This window comes from Urocitellus parryii, chromosome 1 (assembly GCF_045843805.1).
Source record: "Urocitellus parryii isolate mUroPar1 chromosome 1, mUroPar1.hap1, whole genome shotgun sequence".
Taxonomy (NCBI): Eukaryota; Metazoa; Chordata; class Mammalia; order Rodentia; family Sciuridae; genus Urocitellus; species Urocitellus parryii.
The window spans coordinates 223410831-223427592 of NC_135531.1; the positions used below are offsets into that span (position 1 = coordinate 223410831).

The 16762-nt window shown below is 41.5% G+C and overlaps 1 protein-coding gene across 1 annotated transcript in view; it reads left to right on the forward strand.

The window, feature by feature from the left end:
* Myo3b (myosin IIIB) overlaps positions 1–16762 on the forward strand; it is a 449152-nt gene that overhangs the window by 12306 nt on the left and 420084 nt on the right. Inside the window, exons 3-7 of the mRNA XM_077794873.1 lie at positions 3404–3587; positions 4292–4426; positions 11499–11603; positions 11832–11931; positions 14527–14603. Coding sequence (XP_077650999.1) covers positions 3404–3587; positions 4292–4426; positions 11499–11603; positions 11832–11931; positions 14527–14603 — 601 coding nt within the window. The remainder of the gene's footprint in view (positions 1–3403; positions 3588–4291; positions 4427–11498; positions 11604–11831; positions 11932–14526; positions 14604–16762) is intronic.

A 16762-nucleotide genomic window follows, 5' to 3' on the forward strand; every position in this document is an offset into this window, starting at 1 on the left:
CATCTCCTAACTGGAACAGCAGCTCTGTGAGGTAGTTCGCCTCACACACCACAATGGCCACTGCCCCATAAGGCAGGTGAAGAAGCTGAGGTGCAAAGACGAGTCACTAGTTCATGTCTCACAGCTGGTCAGGGTCAGGATTGTGCCAGCTGTTGGGCTTGAGCATTCCTGGGTCCTAGTACTGAGCCCAGACACAGGTGTCTGTGCTTATGAGGAACAGAGACTTCTAGTTAGTGCAAGGAATGACATCTCTGCTGTTGGAATCTTATCTGGGCACCCTCCCCAGCCTGCCAGGCCACCCTCACCTGTTCCTTTTGTAGAAACCCACCCTAGAGCAATGTTTTCAGGTATCAGGGGTATGAAGATCTTTTAATAAAGAACATTGAATCACATAATAACAGAGTTATTTCCTTGCTAATGAATTCTCCTTCAGCTTTTCTGATGACATCAAGGGAAGTTTGTGCCAACCTTTAATTTCTCTCCATCCTTCAATGATCTCCCTTTTTAATGATCAGCCTTCAGCAGAAGCCCAGGGGCAGTGGCATTTGGCTACACTTAAACATCTATTGTTTTTATTGGAATCATCTTTTTGCAGTTAACTTGGATATGTGGCACATGATATTCGTTTTCTGTTTAGGGTAATGCTATAAAGTGCCTTTAGAGACATTCAAGGGAAAAAGCAAGTAATTTAAAAGTGTTTAGTAACTACAAGCACAGATGACGGACAGATATTGCAAAAATTGTGAACATCTGGTGAGAAAGATTGATTTTGTGAAACACTGGAAGGGAGGAGAGGTTGCAGTTTCCAAGAGTCTTGAAACCAGCACATGAAAGGCTTGTTTGAACAGTGGACCTTTCAGGGTCAGTGCCTCAGCCCAGGGAGGCTTAGTCTGGGCCCTTGCAGTATTGCTTGTGGGTACCTTGGAAAGGAGTGTGCTCTTTTTTTTTCCCCTAATTTTTATTTTTATTTTTTTAAGTTGGTTGTAGATGGACACAATACCTTTATTTTATTTGTTTTTTATGTGGTGCTGAGAATCGAACCCAGGGCCTTGCACAAGCTAAGTGATTGCTCTACCTCTGAGCCACAACCCCAGCCCTAGTGTGCCTTTTTAAAAAATGTTTTTTATTATTTTTGAAAATCCCCCATTAGACAAGGTGGGGAAAAGAAAAAACAAGCAAACAAACAAATAAACAAAAAACTCTGGTACCAGATGGAAGTTCTCAGTTTCTGGAAAATGCAGTCTAGAAAATCAAAGTTGGAAATCCATATGCAACAAAATGAAGTTAAGCCCCTATCTTTCACCAAGCACAAAACTGAACTCAAAATGGATCAAGGACTTAGTAATACAACCAGAGACTCTGCATCTAATAGGAGAAAAAATAGGCCCTAATCTTCATCATGTAGGATTAGGCCCCAACTTCCTTAATAAGACTCCTGTGGCACAAGAATTAAAACCAAGAATCAGTAAATGGGATGGAATCAAACTAAAAAGTTTCTTCTCAGCAAAAGAAACAATCTGTGAGATGAATAGAGAGCCTGCATCTTGGGAGCAAATCTTTACCCCTCACACATCAGATAGAGCACCAATCACTAGGCTATATAAAGAACTCAAAAAGCTAAACACCAAAAAATCAAATAACCCAATCAATAAATGGGCCAAGGACCTGAAGAGACACTTCAGAAGATGATGTACAATCAATCAACAAACAAATGAAAAAATGTTCATCATCACTAGCAATTAGAAAAATGCAAATCAAAACCACTCTAAGATTTCATCTCACTCCAGTCAGAATGGCAGCTATTATCCATACAAACAACAATAAGTGTTGGCGAGGATGTGGGGGGAAAAGCACACTCTTTCATTGCTGGTGGGACTGCAAATTGGTGCAGCCAATATGGAAAGCAGTATGGAGATTTCTTGGAAAATTGGGAATGGAACCACCATTTGACCCAGCTATCCCTCTCCTCGGTCTATACTCAAAGGACTTAAAAACAGCATACTGCAGTGATGCAGCCACATCAATGTTTATAGCAGCACAATTCACAATAGCTAAACTATGGAACCAATGCCCTTCTATAGATGAATAGATTTAAAAAATGTGGCATATGTACACAATGGAATATTACTCAGCAATAAAAGAGAATAAAATCATGGCATTTGATTAGAAAGAGAATAAAATCATGGCATTTGAGTTAGAAAAGATAATGCTAAGTGAAGTCAGCCAATCCCAAAAAACCAAATGCTGAGTGTTTTCTTTGATATAAGGAAGCTGATTCATAGTGGGATACGGAGAGGGAGCATGGGAGGAATAGACAAACTCTAGATAGGGCAGAGGGGTGGGAGGGGAAGGGAGGGGGCATGGGGTAATTAATGATGGTAGAATGTGATGATCATTATTATCCAAAGTACATAGGTGAAGACATGAATTGATGTGAATATACTATGTATACAACCAGAGATATGAAAAATTGAGCTCTATATATGTAATAAGAATTGTAATGCATACGGCTTTTATGTATAAATAAAAAATAAATTTAAAAAAGAGTTTGAAAGCAAAAAAAGAAAAGAAAAGAAAATCAAAGAAAAGTGGGGGTTGGTTGCCATGGCTCTTGCTATTGGAGCCTGGGGATCCTGCCCATGGGATCTAAAGGCAGACCAGACTTAAGACCCTCACCCAGCCTTAGAGCAAGAAAACTTGAAGGGTTTTTTCCACAGGCTATGTCTTGGGTGACTTTGCCTGTTGAGCTTGCTGTCGGTACTTAACTCTATGGAGCTATGTCCTTGGTAAACAGGGCACTGTCAACTAAGGCAGAGTGAATTGACATGCCCTGTGAACCCCTCCCTGTGATTCATACATGAGGCTCTTGCTGTATGAATGGGATCTGAGATTGGCTCATGTTCATAGGCCCAAAGACCTACCAGCAATGGGTGTTATGCGTGGATGTGTCTGGTACATCCAATAATTTTCTTTGACGTTGCACACAGAGGTTAGGCATTGGTTTCCAGTGGCCACCAGGGAACCCTGGTCAAGTTTACTGTATCCTCAGGACAAAGGTTTTTAGACTTGCAATTTTTACCTACTTTCCCGGGCAGCAGCCACCACTCACTGCCTAGCCAGACGACTGCCCGGTCGTGATCAGCACCTCCTCGTTGGAACTTTTACTCTCTTCTGTAGCAGGTAGATCATCTCTCCACTTTGAGAGCTGTATTTTTAGGGTGTGTCAGAGCATTCTTAAGAATGCTTCCTATTGTGCTTTCAGTCTACTTAAAATAGGAAAGGGAAATAGAAAAGAAAAAGTAACAAAAATCACTGGTTAAGAAACAAATACTAGTATTTTCAAAGCCCACTGGCTCTGATCCTGTAATCAATTGTCGGACATAACAAACTTTCTCTCCACCAGGAAACATCTATATGGATTATTTCATTACAACTCCATGATGCTTGGTCTTGAATCGCTTCCGGATCCCACAGACACCTGGGAAATTATAGAGACCATTGGTAAAGGCACATATGGCAAGGTCTACAAGGTCACTAATAAGAGAGATGGGAGCCTGGCTGCAGTGAAAATTCTGGACCCCATCAGTGTAAGTCACTGTACTAAGCTATAACCACAGTCTCGTGTTTCAGGCGTATAGAGCTTTCTACTGATTTTAGCGATAGTTTTCATGAAAGCTGACAGGAAATCTTAAAATGGGTCATGATTTGTCAGCTCTTCTGAAGGAAGGGACTCTTCTTGGAGTTAAACTTTACTTGACTTTTGTTTCTTTCTGTTTGACCATTGGTTTGGTTTTGGCCCTCTGGGCTCTTCAAAAATTACTCTCTTTGGAAAGAGTGGTGTATTTCACTCCTAGTTTCCCTGTAGGTGCCAAAGTGACCTGCCTGGACTTGTGATATTCGATCATCCTAGGTTGACATCTTATTTCAGAGCACTGGAGTTAGAATGCTCCATGCCTTTTTGCACATTGAACTTGTGTGTGACCTATCCTGTGTCAGGTCCCTTCAAGATACTTCTGCTTAACTGCTTTAAAAATTTAGACGTTTTTCAATAAAAAAGATATTTATAATAGTATCGTTAAGAAAAAGAGAATGTCATAAAGAAATATTAATGAATTAATAACTGCAAGATTTAAATCAGGATCTGAATCTCTGTTAGGTTTTTTGAAGATAAGATAATGATGACATTAAAAGTATATGTGTTTTATTAATCAATTCAGCATAATGCCGTACGTGGGCCTTTCTCTGCACTTTTGTCTTTATCCAATGTGTGTGTTTTTCTTACTTTGTTTAGGATATGGATGAAGAAATTGAGGCAGAATACAACATTCTGCGGTTTCTTCCGAATCACCCCAATGTTGTAAAGTTTTATGGGATGTATTACAAGGCGGATCACTGTGTGGGAGGACAGCTATGGCTGGTCCTGGAGGTAAGAGGCTCCTGTTGGGTAACCATTGATTCAAACAGAATGCCAGGGGCAAGCAGATACTTCAATAGTGTTTTACACACAGGAGCAGGTCTCTCCTGTGTGACACAGATACCTTACCTGATATGGAATTCTCTCCTGTTCTCACAGGTAGGCTGCATACTGAGAAAATTTTTATTCTTGTTTCTCTCCTCAAAAGTTTAATCATCTTTTCATCTGCTAGAGAGCAAATACAGGAATCCAATTGGAAAAGATTATTTTTGTCCCCTAGACTACAAACAATTCTTAGAATATTGTCCAATTAATTGCAACTCATTTTTAAAACTTATAAACCCAAGAGGTTCTTGGCTTACCATATTTGGATTGGCTCATCCGCATTCATTAGTCCTCCTCATAGATTGGATTTCCTGCAAAGTGACTCTGAGAGTTGCATATAGAAGGCTTACTTGGAGAGTTCTGGAAGAGGGATAGGTTTGGAAGAAATCGTGGAAAGCAGATGTGGCAAGATAGACATTGAACTGTGATGTGGTTGTAACTAAGGCCTCAGCAGATCCTCTGAGGAAGTGGAGAGCTGGGCCTTCGAAGAGTTGTCCTGAACTGTTATCTCTATGTTGGCCCGTCATTGGCTGCACCCTGCCCCTGGGAGGGAGCATGACCTTGGGGGAGGCAGTTAACTATACTTGGGGAGAATTTCTAGGAGGGGTGCATCTGGGAGCTGAGAGCAGGGAGCAGGAGATACTCCTACCAGCATCTGCTGTCAAGAGGGAATTTGAAGGGACAGCACTATAGCCCTCCATTTTCTCTCTTTTGTAGGCAGGAATGAATGTGTGTATCTGGATGCAAAAGGGTCAATTCCTCAAACTCCAATTCTCCATGGGACTAAAATAACAAGGACAATGGGACAGGCCTCTACCTCATTCTCACCAGGCCCACCCTGATTTGATATGTTGCAGTCATAGCACCTCAGGTGTGGCCAAAGTAGCCAGGAAGGACCTTGGCAGATGAGAAGGCACCGTGAGAGAGTGCCCTGTGCCGGTGCCTCCCTGCCAGCTTCCTCTTGTTTTTTTCAGGGTGACCACAGGCAGATAATGAGGCTGCCCTGAGACACTGAATTCGTTATACCTTAACAATATGGCATGCTGACATTTATGACTTTTGCTGGTTGTTTTGGCTCATCCCAGAGCTGATAGATGGGATGCTGAATGTCTTCAGTCTTTTCTGTCCCGTGATGGGCCCTATAATCAGGTTGCTGGATGGTTGGGTATACCCAGAACCTCTGAGTCTTATACAAACACAAGATTTCTGGACTTCCAACACAGGCAGGAGCCTCAGATTTTCTTCAGTTCAGTCCTTTGGTGTTCAGTTCAGGGACAGAGGCCCAGGGAGCAGAGCAACATGCCTACAGTCACATAACCAGTTAGATGCCAGAACTGGAGGGAAAGCCTCTGTGTTAGTCAGTTTTTTGTTACTATAACAAAAGACCTCAGATACAGAAGCTTAAAAGAGGATAGGTTTATTTGGTCCACAGTTGTAGAGGTTTTAGTCTATGGCTGATCGGCCAGTTGCTTTTGGGCCTGTGAAGAGGCAGTACCTCATGGTAGGAGCACATGGTGGAGGACGCTGCTCACCTATGGTTGCTGGGAAGAAAAAGAGAAAGAGGAAGGGCCATGGCCCCCAGTATCCCTTTGAGGGCATGCCTCCAACTAGGTCCCAGCTCCTACGGGTCCCACCAGCTCCAATAACACCAGCTGGTGACCAAGCTGTCAACATGTGGTTCTTTGGGGAAGGCTTCTCAGAACCATAGCACCACGCTCCAGCCTGCTCTGTCATCATACCCTGTGCTGTGTGTGATGTTGGGGGGTATGGAAACACAGAATTGGGGTCTTCAGTTGGGATCGTGACATTTCCTGACCACACACAGAGCTGCGTGACAGTGACAGGCCACAGAGAGCACCCTTGCTTGCTGTGTTGCTTCATTGCAGCTTTTTAAGGTGTGCTTTAGAAAATGCACACAACAAAATCACCATCTGTTAGTATTGTTCTTCTCATCCTGTGTATTGAGATTAAATTTATGTTGCCTTTGCTCTTTCCTTGCTGAATGTGGTGAAAGGACAGGTGAGAAGCTATTCTACACGGCAATTTTAGAGGATAGGAAAATGTTATTAATAACTCCCTTAAATCACCTTTACTCTGAAAACAAAAGCAAATAAAAATGTCATTTCTGAAATTCATTCCTAATTTGTTAGTAGAAAGCAAACAAAAGCTCCCTTTCATGATAGACATCATATATTAGAAAGGTATGGAGAGAAAACATACATAATGCTGTGGAAAATTTGCGAGTGTTTTATGTTAAGTGAATATTAAATTCTTAAACGTCTGCAAGTCCTATTGTCTCTCACCTTAATAAAATGTAATAAGGAATTAAACCTTTAAGCAAAACACAATACTCAGAAAGAATATCTAATATGTGCAAAGACATAAACTATATTTTCTCTTTCTCCTTTTAGAGTAATGCCTTGACAGGTAGAAGCTATTCATTTTAGCATGAATCAAATGTTTAACTTAAAAGGTTGAGAGTGCTGTAAATAAGACTGGAAAGAAAGAAAAGAAAAACTTTGTTTTTAAGCCTGGTTAAATAAATTAGTTCATAAAAATCTGCCCCCCTTTCCTGAAATATAAGTATAACCTCAGTATCTAGGTATGTAGAGTCAAAGCGGGGGTCTGTGTCTGTTCAGTGTTTGTTTTTACATATGGCCCTAGAAAGTCCAGTCTAGGCCTGAATATCATTGGAAGTGTTAGAAATCAAACCATTGTCACCCACTGATACAGTGACCTGGAAAGTCCAGAAGGTTAACAAATCAGGGTTTCAGCAGGATTCGAATGGGGGGAACAGAACTGGTAGGTTCTGATGGGCCAGAGACAGGAAGAACTAAAGTATTGAACCCCGACTTAGACAGTAGCTTCTGGCAAGTCTGGAATGAGAGTCATTGGAGATGGGGAGTCAAGATGATGGACAGAACACTTGGATGGATGAAATGCGACAGAGCAGCATCCTGCATGCATTTTCTCTATGTGCTCATAAAAGATGGCTAAGAAGCTGAGGTGTGGCAGTGATCCTGCTCACCCATGACTGTACCCTACGTGTGCCAATGGAGGCTGAGATGGGAGGTGGGAGCTTCAGAGCCAACCTACCTCTTGTGGTATGAGCATCTCCCTCTGATGCAACTCTGATGCAACTCTAGGGTGTCAAGTGACATGGTTTTCATTTGTCTGTTTGCAAGCCAGTGACTGGTACTCATGATCTATTCCCTCACAGGGGGAAAATGTGCTGCTCTGGACTGAGATCGAGATTGTGTCCAACATGACACTTCCTGAGTTATCTTCTAGGGTAGTTTTGACTCTGACGTTTGCTTTATGTTCTCTGTAGAACCTAATAGTCCTGAAAGACCTTGATCTTGACAGCCTAGTGAACAAAATAGCACTGAAAAGAAATTCTTTTTTTTTTTTCTGCCATCTGACTGAGTCACATCAAATGGGTAGGCACAGAAGCTGCTTGACAGTTGGAGCCTGGGCTGGGACACAAGTCTGGAGATTGTGTGCAAAAGAGAGTTGATGGCTTATTGAGCAAGGAATATTTTATTGCTTGAAATTATGACTGTCCTAACAAATGCATATACTGTGATTGAATCAATATTCAACGTGTTTTGGAAAATAGATGTGGAATGTAAATGATTTTTCTGTTTTTCTTGGTTTGGAGTAAAATGCTCATTAAATTCTAAATGCATCCAGCAGCCACATTTCTGAATGCTGAGGGTGTAGGGAGGAACCGCAGGGATGGAGACACACCTCTGTACTTGAATCTGATAGCTGGCAAAGTGGGTGGGAATGAAGGGCTTATGTGCCAACCCTCTGGGCTGGGGCAGGAGGCTTGGTTGCCTTCTTCCAACTCTAAAGGGATTTTTTTTTTATTTGGTGCATTTAAATATAATTCTTGTCATGTCCATTTCACTGAACACCTACTCTGGATAGATAATTATGAGTATGTACCTGCATACCTGCATTCTTTTTTTTTTTTTTTTTTAAATATCCAATTGGCCCAAGTGTTTTTTCTATAACCCGCAGGCTGCACTTTAAAAACCTTGCTGGTGGGCTTGTCAACTTCACAGGACAGCTTCCTTTAAAGGTGCCCTGAGCAGTTTAATTATACGTTTCTGTGGATTCTGGGAAGTCAGATAGCTCTTAAACTCTGACATTTAGTGAACAAAAGGCACTGCCTGAGTAAGATCCCTTTGTTGTTTTGAAATCCACAGCTGAGTTTTGATCCTGCTGACAAATAACTGCTCTGAATCCCTTCATGGGTTCTGAGGCTCTGAAGAAAGTTTGTAAGTTGGCGACCACCTAAAATATGGCTCAAAAGGCCCTAAGTGGCAAATTCAGCCACACATAGGGTAGGGAAGGAGAAAGGAGGTACAAGGGAAGATTATAGGCCTGTATTTAGCTTGGGTCTTTACCTAGCATTGAATTCAAATTTTCTCTTGGTAAAATTTCAAAAGTGCATTTGTAATTCAAGGAAGTGTGTGCCTCCCGGAGGTGGGAGTCAGGCTGGGGAGTGTCCTGACAAGGGCACTGTCCTGTCTTGCATTCCTGTTACTCCTTTGCCCTGGAGGAGGAAAGGGTGTTGAGATTTCTCTCAGTCTCGCAGCATCTGCAGACTCTTGTCTCTTCTTCACCTTCCACATCCAGTGGATCAGGAGTTTCTGTTCATTCCATCTCATAAGAGCCTCCCAAACCTGCCCTGTCCTTGTCATCCTCCTGACTTGACTTTTTGACCCTTCCTCCCTCGATGGCTTCAGCATCTCCTGATGGATACCCAGGTCTTTCTTCTTCCATCCATGCTCCAATCTACTGCCTGAGTCGTCTTTCTAGAATACAGATCTGAACATTAAGACCCTCTACCTAAAAGCTTAGTTTCCTTATCTAATGATATGTCATGCTATTAAAAATAGATCTAGAATAATAAAGCCCATAATCCTTAGAAGGGCATATCTGTCATTCATTCCTTTCCCCAACTTCTTTCCCTATCTCCCTAACCCAGGATCCTTGCACCCTTTGTCCCAAGAATAGCAGTGTTTAGAATTCATGAGCACATGCATGCACACGCACGCACCCCCACCCTCACCTCTTTCCTGTTTCCTTTATTTGTACGGGATGTTCCCAGACTTCTTTTCCTAGGGTACTCTTCTCTTTCTTACCCTTCTGCTCCAAATTCATTTGTCCTTCAGACTTACAAATGTTATGGCCTTCAGAAGAATTTCCCAGGCCAACCCCTTGTGGTCACCCCCTATCAGAGTTCAGTCTTCCCTCTTTGGTGCCAATACACTCCTACACTCCTAGGCACACCCTCAGCCCATACCCAGTTTCTCAGGTGTCCATTCCTAGGTGTCAAACCCTTTGAGGCTAGGGATTGTGTTGTATTTGTGATTGAGTAATAGTTTATAAACTGGCCAAACTATTGGGAATAAAGAGGTGCACATTGAATATTATTTGTCCTTTCAGAGTCATGGAAGGCAACTAGAATTGAAAGAATACAGAGTTCCTCAGAAGGTGGCGTTACACTGTATTTTTTTTTTGCCATTATAATAAAATACTTGAGAAAACTAACTTATAAAGAAAAAAGGTTTATTTGGGCTCACAGTTTTAGACGTTCCCGTCCATGATTAGCTAGACCCATTGCCTTTAGGTTTCTGGTGGGGATGCAGGTTAGCAATGTGAGGAGCAGGTGACAGAGCACACACCTCAAGTCATGGCTAAGGAAGCAAATGAGAAAGAGGAATGGAAAGGATCCTACAACCCCCCCCCCCCCCCGCACTTTCTCTGTGTGTGTGTGTGTGTGTATCTTTATCTTCACTGACCTTAGGGCCCTTCCTCCTAAAGGTTCCCAGCACCTCCCAATAGCACCACCCTGGGGACCAACCTTTAACATATGGGCTTTTGGGGGACATTCAACTTCTGTACGAATAGAGCAAAGATATGATGCAGGCACTCAACATTAGGGACATTAGAGGCATCCTGTTAGTCTGACATTGCTAGACAGTAGATTCTAAGATCACTTCCTCTAATCCCAAACTGGACTATCATAGTCTTTAATGCATTTCATTGCTTTTAGGATCCCTCCTAAATAATTCCCAAGAGATGATAATTTTATGTTTGTTTTAAAGATTCCCTAATTCTATATGAGATTTGTAGTCACGATATGTCACTTATGAGCAATTTATGATGGCTTGTGCCAAACCCAAACCTGCACATTGACTTCTAGGGTTAGCAAAAATTATCCTTGAAAAACTCTTAAATTGCTGAGAAAGTACAAGATACCTGCTTTCTGTACTCATACTTCACTGATATAAAACAAAGTCACAAAGTGAAATCTTATAGTGTTTTAAATTATAGGGACAGAGAGATGCTTAAAGTTGCTGGAAAAGCTAAAGTTGAATACGAGAAGGCCAAGCACCTATGACATAACTCTGCCCCCATAAACCTGACACGCATTGATTGGCACATCTAGAAAGAGCTACTGATCAGGCTTCTGATGTCTGCAGTGAATCACTGAAAATCACTGAAATTTATTTCCTGTTGGTTATCAAGGGCATCTATCTTGCCTCTTCCAGTCCTTCCTTATCCTCAAAATGCACATTTGAACAAAAAAAGAAAAAAGAATAATAGGCACGTCAGATGAAAAATATCCAGTAAGCCACCATGATTTCTTAATAAGCTTTGCCCGCAAAAATTCTAAATCATAATTTGTGCTTTCATGTTTTACTTGACAATTAAAAAAGTCAGCTTTTTTGGGTGAACACTTTGGCTCATAAATCCTTACCTTGAATAAAGAACACAAGTGCACACAGAGCTAGATTTGACTGGCTATTGAAAATTTGAAGTCTAATTACTCCAGGATGGAGTTTGTGATCGGCAATTTTACTATGTTGAGTGAGTAACCAGTGGGATTCCTTCCTAATTGACATTTCTTTCTTTCTTTTTTTTTCTACTCCTCCTTTCTGCCTGGCACCTCTCATCACAGCTGTGTAACGGGGGCTCTGTCACTGAGCTGGTCAAAGGCCTTCTCAGGTGCGGCCAGCGACTGGATGAAGCCATGATCTCCTACATCTTGTACGGGGCTCTCTTGGTAAGAATGTTCTTTGAGCTGGGGATGGCAGCTGATGGGACAAGTGGTCCATCATGGGGGGCCTCATTGTATCTTAATGACAGGGAAAGTGCCATTTAATATGCAAGGGATATTGACAAAAAGAAAGTGGAGTCAAATGTGGACTTTGATTAGACTTTGTAATAGTGGGGTAATTGCTTTAAAATAAGCGTGTAAATCTCCCCTTCCTCTCTCCTGGTGGCCTTGCAGGGCCTTCAGCATTTGCACAACAACCAGATCATCCACCGGGATGTGAAGGGGAACAACATTCTTCTGACGGCAGAAGGAGGAGTCAAGCTCGTTGACTTTGGTAATGACTGTGTGTCATTTGTTTTCTTGATGTGTGCAGTTTAGCCAAAGGGGACAATTTACTGCAATCTCAGAAGACTGACGCCTCTCTGCTACACCACAGGCTGAAGGACTTCTCCAGTCAAACGCAGGCTGGGGAGTGGGGGGCTTACCAGATGGATCACCCTAGGAGATGCTGTTTGTTAATCGATTTTCAGCTTTAGTAGCAATTTTATTAAAGATAGAAAATAAAAGTGTTGCAAAAAAATAAATAAAAAGAACTTGCTGGGATAGTTTTTGGTTTTCTGCTAAGAATTTCACATCTCAGGGCAATTGTTTATAATTTGCATTTTTTGTCCTCTCTTCTTTTGCATATGAAAAGAGAAAGCAGTTTGGTTTTTCAAAGGACTTTCACTAGCCTTAGGCATACTTATTCCCTGTGAGCAGAAGGTAGGATAGTCCTTTGGGCCTCAGAGCTAACATCTCTTTAAATTGTGATTATTGCTGCGACACATAAGGATGGTAGAACTGAAAACATTAAGGGGAAATGGAAGGATGGGAGGAAATGCAGACAATGTCACCTGAGGCCAGAGAACTGAAATATCTTTTCACAACATTTAGATGTTGATATTGGCAAACCAACAAACCATTTGGTTTTCCATTTTAGGTTTATGGGCTGGTTTATTCTTATAAATGAGTTCAATACTAGTTAGTTCCTTAGGGTCATTGCTACAAATGATGAAAAAAACATTTAGATAACATTTCAAAATGTTATCAATATCATCATAATAAAAACAAGACTAACAATTTTGAGTATTCATCATTTTATTGGTAAGAAAGAATTTGGCATAAAAATATGTCAGCGAATCATTTGCTTTTCAGAAGAAATTACTTAAAAGCAAATGAAGTTCTTCCAGGTGTATTCATCTGTTTACAAAACAAATAAGCAAAGAAAAATAGCAGGGGAATACTTTGTTCTTATGCTCCTCTTTGAATTGGAGGAATCGAGTTTCAACATTGCGCTGTGTGTGTAGCAGAGATATATTTTCCACGTGGTCCAGAGGGCAGTGCATATGTTGGGAGGGAAGTAGCCTGCAAGGAGGCAGTTAAGGATGAATACTGATTTATCCACTCACAGAACTTTGCGATTTGCCCAAGGGTAACTCTTCTCAGTTTCTCCAGTAGAAGGTTTTTAATGTCCAATTGTGGCAAAACAAATTTCTAGAAATTGAAACCAGAAAGCCATAGTGGTTACTACCAAAATTGTTGTGGCAGTCTTAGTAAAGTGGGAAATTATCTGTCACAAATAGAGTTAAAAGAGCCTTCTTGCTGGGAGCACTGGTGCATGCCTGGAGGCCCAGCTTCTTAGAGGCTGAAGCCAGAGGAAAAGGTGAGCCCAGGATTTCCAAGACCAACCTGGGCAATAAAGCAAGACCCCATCTTTTGGATATAGCAAGCAGCTATAAAAACAAACACCCACGGGTCCTTGGAAAATCTAGGCCTCCCCCTCAGGGCTGTATCCTTCACTAATGAATACAGTCCACGTTCTGTCAGTGGCATCCCTTGTCGTTCTGTTTAGGGCTGTGTTAGACGTCTGCTGGTATAAAATAATACCTGACCATTGTGAACACACTGCACAATGGTCCTCTTATTTGGTCTTAAGAAGAACATTCTACGTCAGGTGTATCTGTTTGTTGTCATTATCCTGCTTAAGGTTGAGACAACTGAGACTCAAGCTGAGGCAGTCACACCTCAGTAAAAGGCATAATTGGGATAGAAAACGGGTCTCCCAACTCCTGACTCGGTGTACCTTTAATTTCTACCTTATGGTGTAGAGAAGAGAGTTAGAGGACATTGGAATTATATTAAAATTCAGGTCCTCAGCATTGAGCTTCAGAAAATAATGTTACTGTCAATTTCTCTTTCCATTTGAAAAACATAACTTTCTTGCCAAGTTTCCAGGCTTCTAGGCAAGATAAAGCTCTGAAATCTTTTTATGTCTACACTGATGCTCTATTATAGATAATATATGCCAATCTTCTTCTTCCATAAAGTGAAGCACCTTATTAAGAAAGAAATCACCTGAACTGGGAAATATAATAGGAAGATATTTTGGGTTGATCCTAGATATTGATATTTTTCTTTTGATTCCAAATTTGCAATGATATGGTAGGAATATTCATTAGAAAAATGTCTGATGATTCTACCTAATGATAGTATGATAAATGCTCTAACCCAGGGCTTAGCAAACTATAGTTCATGGACAAATAGGACCTACCTCCTATTTTTTTGTATGGCCCATGAGCTAAGAATGACTTTTTATATTTTTAACTAATTGGAAAAAACCAAAAGAATATATTGAGATATAAAAATTTTTGAAATTCAATTTTCAGCATCCATAAATAAAATTTTATTGGAGTGAAGCCAAACTCACCCAGCTACGTGTTTTGTGTGGCTCTTTAGCCTTCTAACAGCAGAACTGAATAGTAGTGATAGAGGTCAGATGGCCCATCGAACCTAAAATATTTACTATCTGGTCCTTCAAGAAACAATTGTCAATGCCTAATCTGGAATCATCATCTACTCACTGCCAAATTCTGATACCCGTTTCTTTTAGGTGTCTCAGCTCAACTCACCAGCACACGATTAAGGAGAAACACATCAGTGGGCACCCCGTTCTGGATGGCCCCTGAGGTAAGCAAGGTGGATCTAGTTCTTTATGTTGTTGAGTGCCTGGATACTGTGGGTTTTTATGGGTGAGTTATATGTTCTCCAAAATTTTCAGGAAGAAGGAATTCATGTATCTTCATAAAGAGTTGTAGTAAGTTCTAGTATTTCTGGTAAGATTTCTGTTTTTGGTGAGTGATGCTGATAAGGCTTGATCTCAGAAGCAAGATTAAGTCACAGCTAGCTCACAAGGGACCTTCATGCAGTTAGAAGAAGGTGCCCCCTCCAGGAGATGCAGCCCGCTCCAGGGTCATTGCTGGGCAAGTCCATCTAATCTTTGTCTAAGAAAAGGTCACCTTCCCTGGATGGGAGCAGCCCCAGTGACCCATGGCTTGACAACAAGCCTCATTTCAGTGTCAACTAGTCTACGGAGCCCTAAGTAGTGGCCCTGGTTGTTTTCTGTTGCCAAGTACGTAGCAAATTCTCCTGTACTTTGTTAGTTCTCTGCACTAAAACATGGGATTTGGTCCTATCTCAGTTCTGGCCTCATCACAAAACTCTCTGGGAAATGACACAGGTGGAAGTTTGGGGAACCTTTGAGCTAGATAAGACACACCTTGAAATGCCGGTGCATTCTGCTTATGAGGTCAGTGTTTGATTCTAAAGTCCCCAGGCCTCCTCTGTGGAAGGAAGCAAAGGCTCTCTAAATACGAAGGTGCAGGCAGCCACCTCCCTAGATGTTTTTCCATCTCCTCTGTGCATTTGGACAGCCTTCTGTGTCACTGCCAAGGTGGTCTCCTCACTCAGGGATTGCTTCACACTGATCTCTGCTCAGATTCCTTCAGTGGTTCCCACTTGTCAGTGGCCTGTTTCAGGAGTGAGTAATGGGTCCAACCACCTGAAAAAGAAAACCCTGACATATTGCAGTGTTTATTACAATCTTCCATGTTTCTCAGATAGGCTAGCTTCTTGTCACATACCTACAGAACTATAAAACCCAAAGAAAAAAAGTATATTATGAAAAAACTACAAAGCCAGTGACATGACATTAATGAGACAAATGACACTGTTTGTAAATCTCTATTGTCTTTGACCATGTGATCGCCTTTCAGAGCAGGACCACATGGGCTGAGTCTGGCAGACCTACTGTGGTGACCAGCTGTGTTTAGCCAGTGTGATCTCTTTGTTCAAACTGCACCTCCTCTGACCTCCAACTGTTGCCAGATTAATAATAAACAATACAGGCACCAGAATTAAATGGCAAAGGATCTGGAGTGTGTTTTAACTCCTCCTCCCATTATCATTGTCAGTAGTAGTAGTAACATAATGACTACTAAAATAGAAGTGGAGTTTTCATAGGGACTTGTGGATTCCACTTGGAGACACACTGTGCAATGAAGTCCAAGACTGAGGCAGGAGGATCACAAGTTCAAAGCTAGCCTCAGCAATTTAGCGAGGCACCTAGCAACTCAGCAAGACCCTGTTTCTAAAGAAAAAAAAAAAAAAAATATATATATATATATAGGCTGGGAATGTGGCTCAGTGGTTAAGTGTTCCTGGGTTCAATCTCTGGTACCAAAACAATAATAACAACAACAAAACTTATTGGGATAGTAAACAAAGTCCTTCCTTCATATTCCAGCTCCTCTCTCTCTGTCCAGCTTCATGCTGAATTACTTTTCCCCAACTTATTTGTTCTTAATACTTCAGTAGCAGTGAACAACAGGCAATTCTCCAAATCCGTACTGATAAGTCATTCAGTTGAGCCCTGGTGTACTGTTACATCATCACCCAGAATGACCCTCAGAGCTCTGGAAAATTCTTCCTTAATCTCCAAGTCTCAACTCAAGTGCCAATTTTCCTAGGAAATCTCCCCTAATCCCTGGATAGGAGCCAACACTAAAGCCTTCCACCCTCCATTAGTACACTGTTACCATGGCCCATAGCAGCAGGTGGGTGGACTGTCCATCTGGACTTTAAGCTCTGGCAGAGATTTGGGATGCCCAATTCTCCACACAGAGTAGATGCTCATGTGAGGAGGGTTCCTCAGCTAGAGCATTAGTAAATTTCTCTGTAGATTTTGGTTGATTTGTTCTGAAAGGAAAGCTTAGCCGAGGTCACTCAGCTCATATTCAGATGGCATAACATGACAGACAGTTCTTATCCATAGCAGACTGGTTCTCAGG